The sequence below is a fragment of the Solea senegalensis genome, linkage group LG2 (genome assembly GCF_019176455.1).
Source record: "Solea senegalensis isolate Sse05_10M linkage group LG2, IFAPA_SoseM_1, whole genome shotgun sequence".
In the NCBI taxonomy this organism is placed as follows: Eukaryota; Metazoa; Chordata; class Actinopteri; order Pleuronectiformes; family Soleidae; genus Solea; species Solea senegalensis.
This window is the reverse complement of record NC_058022.1, coordinates 17,672,300-17,688,623: the sequence shown is the minus strand read 5'-3', so window position 1 is coordinate 17,688,623 and position 16,324 is coordinate 17,672,300. Positions and strand designations below refer to the sequence as shown.

Below are 16,324 nucleotides of genomic sequence, written 5' to 3'. Positions count from 1 at the left end.
AATAAAATCAAACCATGTTAATGTGAGGGGGCACTGCTAACCACTGCACCACCGTGCTAGCTGAGTTTTGACCAGATGACGAGATCAATTTTAAAATTTTAATACCAGTGCAAGAGATTCCTATTTGAATAGTTCAGACGGGCCATCTCTCTGCGTAATAAATAAATGAAAGCTAACGTTCTGAAACTTAATTATGATCCAGCAAGATCTTTTTTTTTTTTGAATGACAGCTTCAACAAAAAGTCAGATTTATTTTTAACTCAGTTTCAGATCCCTGCAGAGTGGAGCTCTCAGCTGCCGTCGGAAGCCGTGTCTACTGTACAACTCCATTAATCTCCCTGCAGACTTGTAATTCATACACAAACCACAGCCATTCCAACTAATGAAGTGCACTCGCACCTTTGATGTTGCCCCTGCTCCGTGTCTCGCAGGCCCACACATACCCACTCTCTCGTCTGCCCTCCCTCTGATGAGACTGGTAGAAGGTGTTGTTGATAGTCGCCCCCCCGGGTGGGGCCTCATTAACCCATATTTCAGGGGCTGTTGGGAAATGTTGTGAAGAGTACAGGAGGGTTTGTGTGTGTTTGTGTGCATGGATATGGTAATGCGTTGGGAAAAACATTGAAGGAAAAAAAAATGTGGTAACCATCTGCTGAATCTGGAAGCTTTGTTATTTTATTTTACCACCATTTGTACAAATGTGTGTCCCCCAGTTCCACATAAATTGCAAATGTTAGTGTGCACGTAAAATGAACGGAAGCCATCATCATTATGTTTGGTGAAATGTTAATGTTCACTTAATTATAGTGTTACGTCACATTAGTACTATATATATATAGTACTATATTTAATGCATGTTACTTTAAAAGGGTAATTTGTTTTACCCTTTAGTTAGTAACTGAGTTACTGCATTGTAAAATAAGTAGTTACCAGGGAAAGTAACTATTGTGTGTGTTTTTATGTTCAAATATGTCAATGAATTTTAAATTCAACTGTATGTTCAATTATTTATATTAAAACGGATTATTAAATATATTTAATGATTAAAATGGACACTTAATATGATAAATTATTAATAGGAATCATTGTACACTAATCTGCACTATTTTAATGTTGCTGTGGGACACCTATCAAATATTGTTGATATTATCATTCCTATTGTTAAAATAGTCGAACAATGAAGCACAACGGATGTTTTAGAACTTTTGATATACATATATACATTTGTTTATTTTTATCACAATAAGAGAAAAGTAATGTCTGTGCTTCCACTTTGAAAACTCTACCTTATAATTCACTGGGCTCACCATCGCTGCATGTGTCTCTTAGTAAGACGTTAGATTACCCCGTTACTGGAAAGTAGAAATAATGCTGTTGTATTCCCATCACTGCTGATAGACTCTGCAGGAGCAACATAACTATTCCACCAGTCCAGCTGGTTCATATGTTTATTACATATTTGTCTGTTAAACCAGTGAGAAGTAAAGAGACATTTGTTATGGTATTACTGTAGCAAAATGTTATGCAAACTCAATCATGTGATATTTCAACACAGGCAGTGATGGGGAAGGCCGCACTTTACATTTTGAAAGTCAATTCTATTTTATTTATTTACAAACACAGTTCACCTCAAAGAGCTTTACAGTCTGTACAGCAGGTGACACCCTCTATCCTTAGACTCTGACATAGAATGAGAAAAAAACCCTTGCAAAAATACTTCAGGAGAGATGTGTAGTTGGTGTCACATGTACAGAAACAAGTTCAGAAGATTACAAGCAAAACATCAAATTCAGTGGAAAATCACAGGAATGTAAAATGTAGAAAATAGTGGATATTGTAACAGAAGCTAATAGTAGAGAGGCAAGCGGTCAAAATGACGTGGTTCACAGTTACAGGTCCATCATAGGGAAATGGAAACACGATGGCGCAGGTTTTGCCAGAATTTAGCAGCACAAGACTCTGCCAAACAGAAAGAAACCACTGACCACTGTGGAGGTCTGGAAGAGGACAGACCACAAAGAAAATGAATCCAATAGACTTCAGAAGACGGCACAATATTAAATAATTGCAATAGTCAATCACAGGTGGGAGGGTCCTCTGGGTGTAAGATGGGAGAAGTCTGAAATTACATGGCCTCCTTTCCGCCTGATGGCCTAAGAGAAAGAGAGAGAGAGAGACTAATATAAAGCTTGGAGCACTTCTGATCTCTCACAGTAACACGCTCTGGCTCTGCTCTCTTGGCCACAGTATAAGTCCCTGTTGTTGCAGGCTGTTGCAGTGGTTTGAGAAGCTCATAAAAGAAAAAGCAGTCGGCTGTCATTTAATGTTCACTGGCGACCAGAGACTTCAGAGTCACTGCTGTGCAAAGTGAAATATCTCAGTGTCACACATGTCAGCACACAGTGTGTGCAAAGCAGTCTTGTCGTTTTCTGCCACACGTTAAGTGGCAAACAGAGACAAATAAAAACGAAAATAATACAGATCAAATTGTTAGTACAAGTTAACTTTTTGAAACATATGGAAACAGAAACTTATTTTCATTTGATTTATTTGACTTGGCATGTTGACACTGTGAGTATGTCCCTTGAAAAGGCTTTTCGAGGGTTAAGAGTTGGTTTTAGGGTTAGGGTTAGAATTTGGTTTAGGTAAGGGTTTGGGTTAGACATTTAGTTGTGATGGTTAAGGTTAGGGTAAAGGATCTCAACGGTAAATCTTAAAGGCACTGTAATTGATGTGCACAAAAACACCTTTGGGTAATATCATCTTCTGGTGATGATGTGCGGGAGGTACCAGAGCTGTACCCCAATGGTTGGCAGGTGCAATAGAGCCTCAGTGATCTTATCCACATCCCTCCAGTGAGGAGATGGAAGGTGTTGCCTCCCCCTCCTGGGCCACATGCCCTTTAGTGCTCTCCTGCCCACAGGAGGAGAGTTGGGACCTCCCAAACACAGAGGGTGGATGTTCCATTTTTAGGTCCACAGCTAGACCAGATGGAGGCATGAGACTTAGTGCCTGTAAGCGCCACTGTAGGTTCCACGGAACACATTATACTCTCCTCTTTTTCCTCTGTAAAAGGTCTAATAGACACACACAGAATCACTTCAACTTCCAAAAGCGCCCAAGAGGAGACGATGGATGAAATGAAACAGAACGGCAGGGAGTTGGCTCAGTGATTTAAATGCTCACTGGATAAAAGGGAATAAAATAAAATAGAATAAATGGTTCACTTCACTCAGTGCCGAAAGCCAATTTCTCAATCCCTCCCTGAAAAGCCATCCGTTTCAGTGGGATTGTCTGTGAGGTGACTGAGCGGGCACAGGAGCCTGTGAGAGCAAGAGTCTGCTCCGTCAAGCCTGAAACACAGAGCTGAGCTCAAACACTGAGCTGTGGACAAACAAACGTGAATAAAAATGAGTTGGATCACTTTTGCAGAGAAGGTGCAGGAGGCTGAGAGCATTAAGGGAGGATCCTCCATTTTTGTCACTGGTGCAGTCCTAGTGGGAGAAAGATGGGGATGGTGAAGGGCTTCATTTCACAGTGACAGCCACTTGTCAAAGCTTTGGAAAATGCAGCCACAGCAATATCCATTCCCAACATCCCATGAGGTGGAGGGGAGATTGTGTTGACATCAAAGGTCATGTGCTTCTCCTCGTGTGGCTGAAGATGTGGGTGCGGACGAGCTGTGATGATGATGATGGTGATGATGTTTCGGAGTGTTTGACCTGAGCTGTCGCTGAGTTGAGTGTGTTTTGGTTTTGCCCTACTGGCCTACATATATTCATGTGTGCTCTGTGTAGTTATGTGTGGAATGTGTGCCATTTATTCCCTGCTTCATATCCTGGAAAGATTTAAAGGGCAGTTTCACCCATTTTTTCCCACTTGGTCAAATGAAGAATAAACTTAAAATCATTACAATGTGTAATGTGTTTGTTTAATTCGACCGCATTTGACCAGTTTTGTCAATGTTTTGAAATGCTTGAGTTTAACTTCAACTGTACATATAGTGACTGAATGTTGTTGTTGTGTTAATTAATACTGTATTTTGTATTATTTACATTTGTACTTTTAATACTAGTTTTATTTTTTTAAATCTTGTAATTTTAATGCTTATTTGACAAGAATTTAAATAATTCATACTCCACTGTTCTTCTATTGGGACTCTCTGGTAGTGATTGGGTTGTTAATTTGCTTGGAAATACAACGTTCAATAATTATCTGAAGGCAGTTTTCCAGGAACTGACGAAACCCTTGACTGATTCGACACAAACATAAACTGTATACAAACCCTTGGCTCGTTGCGTGTAATCTGCTACTCTCTCCTGACAGGGAAACACTAATTATGTAATTGACTCAGCAGCAAATTCAATCTGTGAAAGGAGGACACAGTTTGTTTAACAGTATCAGAATACACTGCTATTCAAGCCTTGGGTCTCTGTTGCTCGAGTCAAAAGCAGCAGCACTCGTCAGAGGAGTGTTCTCCATCGCTGTTGTTTGTTTTTATGTTCAGAAAATGCACCTTATTGATCGAAGTTTTTTCTTCTCGTTCTCTCTCTGTACCTGTAGCTGCAGGCCACGTCTGTCTGGCTCGGTGGAAGCTCGCCGGGAGACTGAGAAGTGGAAGCCAATGACCGGTGGGAGGAGAGAGGCAGAGTAAAGGCTTGATTAAAATGGGGTAAGTTTAGAAGATCAGTCAGTGCACTGCCAGCAGCTGCAGGAACTGCTGTGTGCAACAGGATCACTCATTTCAAAACTTGATCCCTGCAACGCGATGCTCTTTTAGATAAAGTCTGCACATCCAAAAGAAACGAAAGCTGTGCCCATGGCAAAATACAGATTCTGACTCACATGCACACACACAGACACAAAAACACTCACACACTGTCATCTTTCAGAGAAAACAGAGCCAGTTTTCTGAAATCTTTTTATTCTACAATAGATGGGTTTCCATCAGCTTGTGCATTGTTGTGCATAAAAAAACCTGAATGCAAACAGAATTTATTCACAAGTGTAAACTATGTATATAAATATATAGATTTTACACTTGAGGGAGGTGGAAAGGTTGGTGTAACAATATACAATATAAAGTGACTGCAGTGGACACAGATTCAGCTAAACGTTCCTACAGCTTCCACATCGCTCTGCACTGGAAACAGAACATGTACTGAAACACTGACGAGGCGACGGATGTGTGGACTGACGAGGAACCCTCAACATTCCTTGACTTAATGGAAGAAGCAAAGATTTCTACAATAATAGATGGGAAATAGGAATAAAACGCTTTCTGCAACCAGGCCCTAGGGGGAAACCTGATCGCGACATGAATGAGGAGACAACAAATCATTAGTAAAGCAAACATGAGAAGCCTGATGGGAATATGGTTATAAGTGGTCCACTGCTGCTGCTGCTGGGACGCTGGAACCTCCTGTGCAAGGACCAATGAGCCACCAGGATCCACCGTCTCACTCACACACACAGGTTATTCAATCAAGCATGCACACCTGCAACCCATCACACATACACATGCAGAGAGAGAGAGAGAGAGAGAGAACCACACAAGGAAAGGGACAGCAAGACCATGCATGACCCATTTTAAAAGAGAACGCTATAATATAAATAAGATATGTTTGATACAACGGGAATGCTAAAGTTACACATGCTCTCATGTTCTACATCTAAACAGGTAAAAGCAACCTGTTAGTGGCTCAGCCTGTGGTCCCGATTCATACAGCAGCACTGATCACAAAGCAATCTGTGTGGTCTGTGATAGTTTTGATAGCGTTGATATTTATTTTGCATTCTGTTAAATACACTTTGAGATGACTATGATCATGACTATGTGACATAATTATCTTATTTCAAAGAGAAACAAAAGCTGTTGCTAATATTGTGCAACCTTTTGATTTTACGCACTTTGAGTTAAACCTGAGTCAAATATGATAAACATTTCTTTTTTAATTTAAAACACAGCTAATGCTGTGTACTTTTATTTAACTTTTTGATCAATTTTGTTACATATATTTGTGGTGGTTTAAAGTTTTTTATCACCTTCTCATGGGCTGTGGAAAATGCGTCCCAACTGAGTTGGTAATTGAATAGCCCTTGGTTACAGGATATCTAAGATCTGAACTGGGTTTAACTGAATCTTCGCCGTAGCCAAATCAGTGGTTGCTGCTCCCACAACAACATCACAAATATAAACGTTAACAACAGTAACATAAGTGGGCTGCAACGGCCAAAAACTAAAAGGGTCAAACTCGGAGTCCATCTCCAAAGTTGCTGCCATAGCAACATGCAAAAACCAACACAAGTCAACTGGCATTTACCACAAATCAAAATGATTGAATTGCAAAAAAAACAGACTGATTAACTGAAAGGTCAGCACGTTAAGATCTGTGGAGTGACTTGATCCCACACAGGTCACAGCAGAGTGGACTTGCATCAACCATAGCACAAACATTAGCACACACTAATGTTGCCCGTTTACACCTGTGGTGCAACGGAAAAGTGACCCAACAAACAAACAAACAAACATGGAGTGCAAAATATTGCAGTTTGTAGTTATTTGTCACAGCTGCACAAAGTGAACAGCATCTCACACAAACACCAAAATGATTTTAAAAACGAAAAGAAATGGCCAGTCGATCAAGATGAAGCTCAGCCTTGCTAGCCTTCACTGGCTTGTTGAGCTCGAGGCAACTTTAAGCACTGACGAGGTGTAGTCATCTGTGACTGATCCTGGGGTCTTAACATTAGTATATGATCAATAATTGATACCATCGAACTATTCAGCCCTGATTGAAAACTAGCTAGTGCCATTATTGAATTGTGAGACTTCATCTCAAGACAATATACAACATTCAGGCAAGCGTTTCGAGACACCAATGATAATCCCAGCCCACGTACTGTATAAGCTTCGGCAGTCTTATCTGATGATTGCCAGACACGAAATGTTGGTCCAAATCAAGATTTCATTATTTTTGTGAAGTACACTTGAATTTCTTGCATAAGAAAAATAAAATTGAAATCATTTCTAGTTTGATGAGTGCTGTTGAATGGGACCAGGGTAAAATGAGAGTGTTCTGATCACTGAATACGATTGGGGTCACACAGTGGAGCACGTGGCTAGCACTGTTGCCTCACAGCAAGAAGGTTGCTGGTTCAGACCTTTTGTCCTTCCTGCGTGTGCATGCGTGGGTTTTCTTCGGGTTCCTCCCACATGTCAAAAAACATGCAGAGGTCAATTAGACACTCTAAATTGCCCATAGCTGTGAGTGTATGAATGAATGGCCCTGTGATGGTCTGGCGACCTGTCCAAGGTGATTGGCACCGCACCCCCCGCGACCCTCCTGTGGAGGATAAAGCGGTAGAAAATGGATAGATGGACTCAGAATATATGACTCATACACCACTGTCTCCTTTTTACCTGCTTAAAAAAAATGTTTGTGTGTTAATCTGCTGTTGTAACGGCCTCCAATCAGTTTCTTTTTAGGCTTTCAAACTGATTTTGCTGCCTGGTTGCAGTTGATTTATTCCTATTCAGTCAAGAGAATGAGTGACATCCAGCTCTGATGTCAGCTGAATAGACCTGGCTCCTAGTCAGTGATCCAGTTCACCTGAATCACCTAGGGTTGAATGGGGCTGAAGTCAGGCTCTTCTATATCAAGATAGTTAAAACAAAGATTTAATGTCACCAGAAATACAGGTTTTAGGTCAAACCCAGATCAAAAGTCTAGCAAACAGAGGTGTCCACACAACAATGACTTGTTAGCTAAAGATTTTCTTCCTGGACGTTTAATAATGCAGACGGTCGGAAAGTGAATCCTGTCACATAAAAAATGTATTTCCTTCAATTTGATGCTGCCCTCTTCACACACTCACTCACACAGCCATTATATTTAGAGAAACCAGCTTCTGTGCATGCTGGGAAACGGAAGGCTGATTTACTGCCCCGCTCGTAGGAATGAGTTATTCCTCAGTCAACTCCAATGACAGAGAGAGCAGAGTGAGTGCAGACCTCCAGCGAGCGTTTAAACAGTTAATAATTCAGCCAGGGAAAAGCACAGAGAGAGAGAGAGAGAGAGATGGAGGCACAGGCACGCTGCTGGGCACACGCTCATGACTATTAAACCCAAACACCACATATCGGCTATTTCTTCTCTATTAACAATGTACACACGCACTCACCAGTCTCTTTATTACATTACACCTGCTTGCGTCAACTACTTCAAGGCAAATATTAACTTAATGCATTAAGGCAGGGAGACAACAACATCACCCTGGCAGCCGACTGAAATTCAAGTAAAGCATCAGAATTGGAAATAAATCTGACTTAAGTGACTTTGTATAGGGCACTGTAGTTTGTCCCAGAGTATTTCAGAAACTGCTGAGCTGCTGGGATTTATTCTTGCACAACCAACTCTAGAGTTTACTAAAAAAAGATAAAATATCCAGTGAGCTGCAGTTCTCCTGATGCTCACAGGACAACTGGTTTAAATGACAGGAAGGAAACAGGAATTCAAATAGCCACTCGTTAACACCAAGGTACACTTGAGAAAACCACACCAGGTGCCTCGGTCGATGAGTTTAAAATGAACTGCTGTTAGAGAAATCAAAAGAAACGAAGATGTTCTCACGTTTACACGTTTTCATAAGATCAGCATAACAAGGTTAGACACTGGCCTCATCGGCATGGCGATAAAAGAAAGATAAGATTATGTGTACCATGAGATGATATAAAACTGTCGACCATCATGTGTTTTCACTGTTTCTAACAGGGTAGTTATCGCTTTCATATCTCACATGAGGCGTTTGTGGCGCCGTTGCAATATCGAGTTTGTAGCCGCGCTTGCGACACCGCTATCTGGATGACCATGACACTTGTTTTGTGCAGATGCTTATTCACAGAGGATGAAAACTACTGACCTTGGTGATCCCATGGCTATCCCTCCTATACTGGAATGACATTCACATTTGTGTTCTTTATTATGACCACACGCCCCAATAAATATAAAGATAATGATAAGGCTTAAAAAGCATTAGGTCTCCCTGTCCTCTTTATCCCTGAAACTCATTTGTTCCTGTCAAATACAAACATCTTGGAAAAAAAGGAAAAACTCTGCCATTTCCTAAAACAGCTTGGCTTTATAGTATATCTTCTTTAAACAGAGGGAGAATGTGCAGTTCCTGAACTATTATCATGGTTCAGGGTAATTACACAGTTGGTGTTTCAGTGACCTGGCACGACGACTGTGTGTTTGTGTGTTTGGGACCGAGTCAAAGTAAACAACAACGTGTGTGTGTGTCGGTGGAAATGAAGGAGCAGTCATCCTGTCGCTCAGTGCTGTCGCTCAGTGATACTTGGTTATGAAATCATATTTGGATTTCTTGACATTGCTGAATTCTAAGTAATCAATCTTTGATTACACCGACAATACCTTTGACTTTTTGTTGACAGTGAAAACCCCCCAGTTACATTCAGCTTTGAGATACTTGGATTTATGATTTAATCATCACTGATGATTTGGTTTTCAACACAATCGTGCAAATTAGGTTTAAAGCCAGCAAGACATCACTTCCACACAAAGGTTGTTCTCGAGACTGCAGAGAAAATAGAATCGTTTTTTAAAATATGTATAGTACAGACAGGCAAAAGGGGCCGTGAAACCAAGGTACTGGATTTTCATTATTGAATAGGCAGTGAATTTAAGAATGTGTGCCTTGCTTTTGATTATTGGTGCAATTTCTGAGTGTTATAAGTATGTGTTTATATGTATGTGTGTATAAGTATGATAATATATGTACTTACATATATGGAGGGTTGTTTTTCCAGTTAGTGCTGTGTCTTTCTATTTGACTTTAGGCCTGTACATATACACATACTGAGAAATGTGTTCTTTTTTGCAAGGTGGCAAGAACTTCATGAGAAACGCAGGTGCACTTAGTACCACTTCTGCACACGCCGTCGTGAAGGTTTCACCATCTGTGCACAATGTTCTGGCTTCCTCTTTCCACGGATCTTTAGCCATTTGCGTGTCTTTATATGCCTTACATGATGTGCTGTATAGATTTTTGTACTTCCTTCCTTACTGCCTCGGCCAGCTGATCCTCAAAACTATCCATTATTGTACAGCCGTCCACGCCAGTGGATTGACTACAAATGTCTGACCAATCAAACTATAGTTGTCGGTCACCACACTAGAAATAAGGTCTGCACAGATGATGTGTGAACAATCAACATACACATTTCTCTCTTCTTATGTACAGGCCTTTAGTCTGTACTGTTTACATCAGTGTGACTTCATATCAAGTCATACTCATGCTACTACTACATAATACATAATGGTTTAGATTCCTCTTAAAGTGACAGATTAATGTCCTTGGGTTTTGTGTGTGTGTTTGTTTTGGAGCCCTCTCCATTAATTAATAAGCAGCCAATAAATGAGATTTGAGGGAAACCACCTGTGCTTGTTGATGGTGGTTACTGATTAACTGCGATCACATCCTCGCTCACCTTTAGCATGAGCAGAATGAAGATTTATCCATTACACTGCGAAGCTGCGGAAAAGTGCCTCGGCCTGTTCGTGCTTTTGCATCGGGGAGCATTAAAGATAATTTGGGTTTTATTATTCACCTAATGCATCAGGGATGAGCCCTCTGAGTCCCTGCGTTTCATAATCACTGCTGGAACCCTGTAATACTGAGTGCGACACGGACATAAGATAAGATATAGTTGATTGGTGTCAGTGTTGGAAAGCCTACATGTTATTTGTACTCATTACTGTGAGAGGGGGAGAGAGATGTACTACACCTACTACTGTCTTGCTCTCTTTAGGCTTCTTGCTAATTTGCAACTGTGTGATTAATCGGAGGGGAAGCACAGAGTTGCTTTGCCAGCAGACAGTCGAGCCGTTATCTTCATTACTTTACCCCAAATGTACTGCTTTTTCTTAGATTCACATTCATTTCCTCCTTCTCTCTCATCGTCCTCTCTGTTACCAGCCCTCCCTCATTTCTACCTCGTCTGTCTCTATATCTGTCTCTCAATCTCATGTTTTAATAGCCAGACAAGCAGGGCAATAATCCCTTGATTATTATTCTTGCTGCAGAGAAAGAAAAGAAGCAAAAGCCAGAGGGGGTAGACAGAGAGTCATTTATATAAGACTGAATGTGATTATTCTCGTGAAAGAGACGCTGTATCCAATATTCCATAGTATGTGTGTGTGGTCTGTGCTGACAAAACACACTGTGTTAAGTATCAGTTGTGGATTTGGAGATATCCTGTAAGACCTTGGCTGTTTGCAAGTTGAATTTTGAAGCTACAATCTGGTACCGAACAATTATATTAGGAAGTTCATGTCTGAACTGTCCCTTTAAATGAAATACTTTTAACAAAGACCATTAAAAAGGTAAAAATGGACAAGGAAAAGGTTTTATGACCAAACTCTTTGTTAAATTTTAATCTGTATGCTGATAAGGCTAATCTACACACAAAATGACATGCATTAAAGCTGTAGTGCATAACTTAAATATTACAACAAACCATTGTCAAATCAATATTCGACAGCTCCACGCAACACTTTTTGTGTTTCACTGTATAGCGGCAATTTGATAAATGTTTCTTGTCAGGTCTGATAGTTGTGGTTGGTATTACATAGTTTCTTCTCACACAGGCAGAATCGTTACAACAAAATCAAGACTTCTTGTTAGTTTTGACTGTTAATTTGCATAAATTCATTAATGTTGTTCAAACTGTATTTTGACAAACATCATCTTATATATAGTTTAGCTGGAAGATGTCACATATCTTTCTTCAGAATCTGTATTTGAATTCCGTGCATAAAACGATGCACAAATCCATGTCTGTTTTATGAAACGATACAGCCACTAATGTATATCATCGTAAATATAGTTTTTTGAGTTGTGTAATCCAAAGAGGTTAACATCAAATCATCTGAAATTACATTGTAGGACATTCAGTCAGCTATTTGTAGATTATGGAGTTTATGGTTCAACATACTGTACTGTAGAAATACAATACGTTAAACATTGGCTCACTAGGAAAATGTAAATTGATCTGAGCTTTATGGACCATCCAGGGCCACAATCACATTATTAAAAGGGTGTTTACAGGCTCCTGTCTCGTTTCATCTTCATACATTTGTGTGTTTGTCCCTGCAGGCTGAAGATCTTCAAACCTGCCGACTGTGTGTCTGAGTGCCGCTCACTCAGCCCACAGTCACACCAGACGTAAAACCTCCTCCACTATGTGACTACGCCTCCTCGTCCTCTGCTGCAGCCATGGAGCCTTGTATTGCCAACCTCCCCCTGTCCCCGGACCCCCTGTCCTCATATCCCCGCTACAGACCAAACGTGCCTCACTACCCGGGCATCCAAGGAACTCCCTTCCCGCTCATGTCCAGGTGTAACAGTAGCACCCTGCTCACTAACCTGGGGTTGAGGTACTGCTCCAGCCGACAGGGCCCTTTAGGGTTTGGGTTGGGTCAGGGGATGACCCCGAGCTCCTGCATTCACACAGGAAGCAATGGCAGCAGACCTTACAGGAGTATGGAGAACCTGAATTGGAACACTGTGGCAGATTCTGGCCTGTGTGCATTCAGTGCTGCCCCCTACAGGAGCGTAGACAGTGAGTATATTTTACACTATACATCCACCAGCCACTGGTATGACGGACCGCCTGATGGTTCTGTGGTGGGGGATCATGGACTTATAGCAAACCCAGATGGCATGGCATTCTACCCTCGACATGGGTTACCCAGGAAGGACCTACCACTTTTCCCTCAGTTGCTGTTTCCAGGTGGCATTGACGAATTGGATGCGAGGAAAGGCCTGAGGGAGAAACTCCGCCTCCAGAGTGCAAGGTCAGCAGTTGAGTCTCTGAAACCCCTCCCAATGCGTCCCCAAGTGACCCCAAGTGCTGCACCTGTCGAAAAGGATTGCATGCATCACGTAAGCTCAACAGGGGCTGGTCCCAGGCCGCTGTGTGTGTCACGCATCACAAATCCTGACGACATCAAGCAGGAGGTGCTGAGACGCCTCCAGCTGCGGAGGCAGAACAGCAGCCCCAACCTCACTCTCCACAACTCCCCATCGACACCAAAGATGGTAAGGACGTCCTGCACAGTGGACAACATCGCAGGGGACAAGAATGGATTAGATTCTGCATCCAAGTGCCGCAGACCTCCAGTGGGACGGCTACATATCCCTACATTTGAGGAGTTTAAGAGGATGAGACAGAAGGATGAGGGGCACAGACAAGAGTCCACAGCGGGATCTGTGGTACCTGGAAAACTTGAGGTCGACATGCTGGATGCACAAGCATCAGACGGAGACGTGTCTCCTCCTTCTGAACACACTCTCCCTCAGTCAGGCTCCTGTACAGGAAACGAGAGAGAGCTGAGAGGAGACAAGAGCGCAGGTGAAAGGACATGCAACAGTGATGAACGCCTGCAGACTAAAATCTCCTCGGAGAAACTTACTTTTAACACTGTGAACGGTAACGGCACTGATCCCAACTCCTCCTCCAGCTCGGTCAACAGCACATGTTCTCCCATCCGCACTGGCCCATCTCCACGTTCACCCCTGCAGCCACTGGGCAGCTCAGCCCAGGAGAGAGCACTCACCGCAGGGGGAGATGAAGTGAGCAGCAGGCGTAGGAGGAGCAGTCTGGAAACAGCTGGGTCGGTTCCTTTCCCGCATAACAGGGAAAAATGGGAGCGACCCTCCAGTTGTTGCCCAGCGCTGCTTCTGGAGGGGACAGACCTGTCCAGCTATGGAGCCAAGATTTATAAGATGAAGGACGGCCTCATTGGCTCCGCACTGGACCTCATCAAGAAAAGGTTAGTCTGTGCTGGGGGAGGAGGAGAGGGTGGGGTTCATGTGTTTATTATTGTCAGAATATGTCCCAACCCTGGTCCTGGGGGAACACTGTCCTACATGTTTTAGATGCTGCTCCAACACACCTGATTCAAATGGTCTGCTGATTATTGAGCTCTACAAAAGCTTGATAACGAACTATTCATTTGAATCAGGTGTGTTAGAGCAGGAAAACATCTAGGACAATGTTCCCCCAGGACTAGGGTAGGGGAACACTGCTGTAAATGATGCTGTCACATTATGCATGAGTGTCCTTACTAAGGAAAGTGTACAAGAATATGTGTTTGTATATGTATATATATATATATATATATATATATATGTATATATATACATATGTTGCTAGGACCTTTGTTGGCATAAACACTGACCTTGGCAGGAACACTAGGATCTCATGGAGACCAAAACCTTGTCCTAATGAGGCAGAATCTCATTCCCAAGGAACGTTTAGGGTTACTTTATGTTTATGTGTCGGCTGTCCAAATGAATGGAACTCAGGGCAGTGTCCTAAGAAGAATAGCTGTGCAAACCTGTGTGTGTGTGTGTGCATGAGTCCATCTGTTTAAGCCCTGTCTCTGTTATCGATTTATCTCAGTTATTGTGATAACAGCTGTTGGAGCTAACAGAGTTGGCTCTACAGAGGAGACTGTGGGCAGGAGGCTGGCACAACAGACTGCAGGTCTAGCAACGTCCCTACAGACCCACCATTTCCCTGTCTCTCGTCTTCTTTGCTGTCAGCTGTTGGCTAAATTCATCCAGACTAAGGCTGAATAATTAATCATTTTCAAATGAAAATGGCAATTTGAAACAACCCAGCTAAATGTAAAGGCTGCACTTTAAATCTCATGTTTGTTCTACTGGTTTTATGTAAACTGTAACTCATACATCCTTACATTGTTACATCCTTGTATTAAAATATAAGTAATTAATGTTGACTTCAACAAATTATGTCTCAAACTATATCTCAGTCCAATATCTGGCTGAAAAATCACAGTTGAACAGCACAAATACAGCTGCATTCTGAGGACAAACCAAGGGAGGGTGTGTTTTCACAGCACTCTGCTGATAATTGTGTACATGCTTCTATGCAATGTAAATATTAGACCTTACACAAAGGAAGACTTGATTAGACCTTTTGTATGTAAACGCTCTACTAATGGAAGATGTATGCCTATCTTTCCCTGCCTGTCAGGTCTTAGTTTGCACTGATAATAGGGATGATGGATGTTTGAATCTCTGCTGCATGATGGCAGCAGAAATAAGCTGTGCTTGATGATGAAGTCATGGTTTACAAGTAAAGGAGGGTTGCAGAATGTATTACATCACAGCACTGTTGCCAAGTAGGTCCCAGGTTTGGATCCCGGTTCGTGTCCCGGTTACATGTCCAAAGTCGCTCTTGCAAAAATCAAAAAATCAAGTCATATGAATATAGAAGCTGAAGCAGATTTAAAGATGCTATAAAAAGACACTCATTTTGAACTTTTGAACATTTTGACATTGAGACTGGAGGCTTATTTGAATGTACTGTTCATATGTAAACAGAAGAGAAGAGAAACAAAATCTCATTGCAATTTATCATTACCTTTAGTTAAAACTCAGAAGCGACAAAACAACCTCTATTTGTTATTATTGACATCAGTCAACCTGATAACTGCGGACATAACATGACAGTCAGACACCTCGGTAAGCATTTCACATACTGTATTTAAGTCCAATAACTGCAATTCATTGTGTCTCACTGAACTTTGGAAAAAAACAATATCCCACATTTACCACAGATATTTTATCTTCCATAGCATTTCTTATTATCTCTCAGACCAGAGAGAATAAAACCAGACAAAGTTAAACTTAACTTCGACCTAAAAATCTTGCCATTTCACATCTGTCTTTAATTAAAATGCATAATTGATTCAAAGCCATTTCTAACATGCCTCAAACTTGATGGTAGCTCTCATAACCAGTGCTCGGAGTGGGCCCGGTATGCGGTACTGGTTTATTTTTATTATCTTGTCTTATTATTTTATTATTAAATCGTATTATTTTTGCAATAGTGCCCTCCATGTTTGTAGCCTCTCTCATCCATCTCTGGTGTTATGTGCCTCGGTGGGTTGCCAGGTTTGGACCCAAGGCCGCAAAATCTGGGACCCAATGTTTTCCGTGTTTCAAAAACAAATCGCAAAATTAACTAAATGCAAATATTCCAGTCATTTTACTCCAGTCCAAGACGAGTCAGAGGTCATGACTGTCAAGTCTCGGTCGAATCTTATTTGTAAAGCAAGTCTTGAGTCAAAATAACTCTCAAAATAATTTGACTCCTGGTCAACACTAAGGACCTCATCGATAAAGGAAGCCAAACATCCACACATTATGAAAACTTATCTCAGTTTTAATCTCCAGTGGATCTTCAATTCTAATTTACACAATCTTATAT

At 41.6% G+C, this 16,324-nt stretch overlaps 1 protein-coding gene across 4 annotated transcripts in view; it reads left to right on the top strand.

The window, feature by feature from the left end:
* The window catches only part of si:dkey-91i10.2 (uncharacterized protein LOC555224 homolog), a 55,081-nt gene that overhangs the window by 25,435 nt on the left and 13,322 nt on the right, over positions 1-16,324 (top strand). For all 4 annotated transcript variants that reach the window (XM_044017774.1, XM_044017780.1, XM_044017789.1 and 1 more), the window contains 2 exons: positions 4,564-4,672; positions 12,178-13,856. In XM_044017774.1, coding sequence (XP_043873709.1) covers positions 12,298-13,856 — 1,559 coding nt within the window. In that variant the 5' untranslated portion in view covers positions 4,564-4,672; positions 12,178-12,297. The remainder of the gene's footprint in view (positions 1-4,563; positions 4,673-12,177; positions 13,857-16,324) is intronic.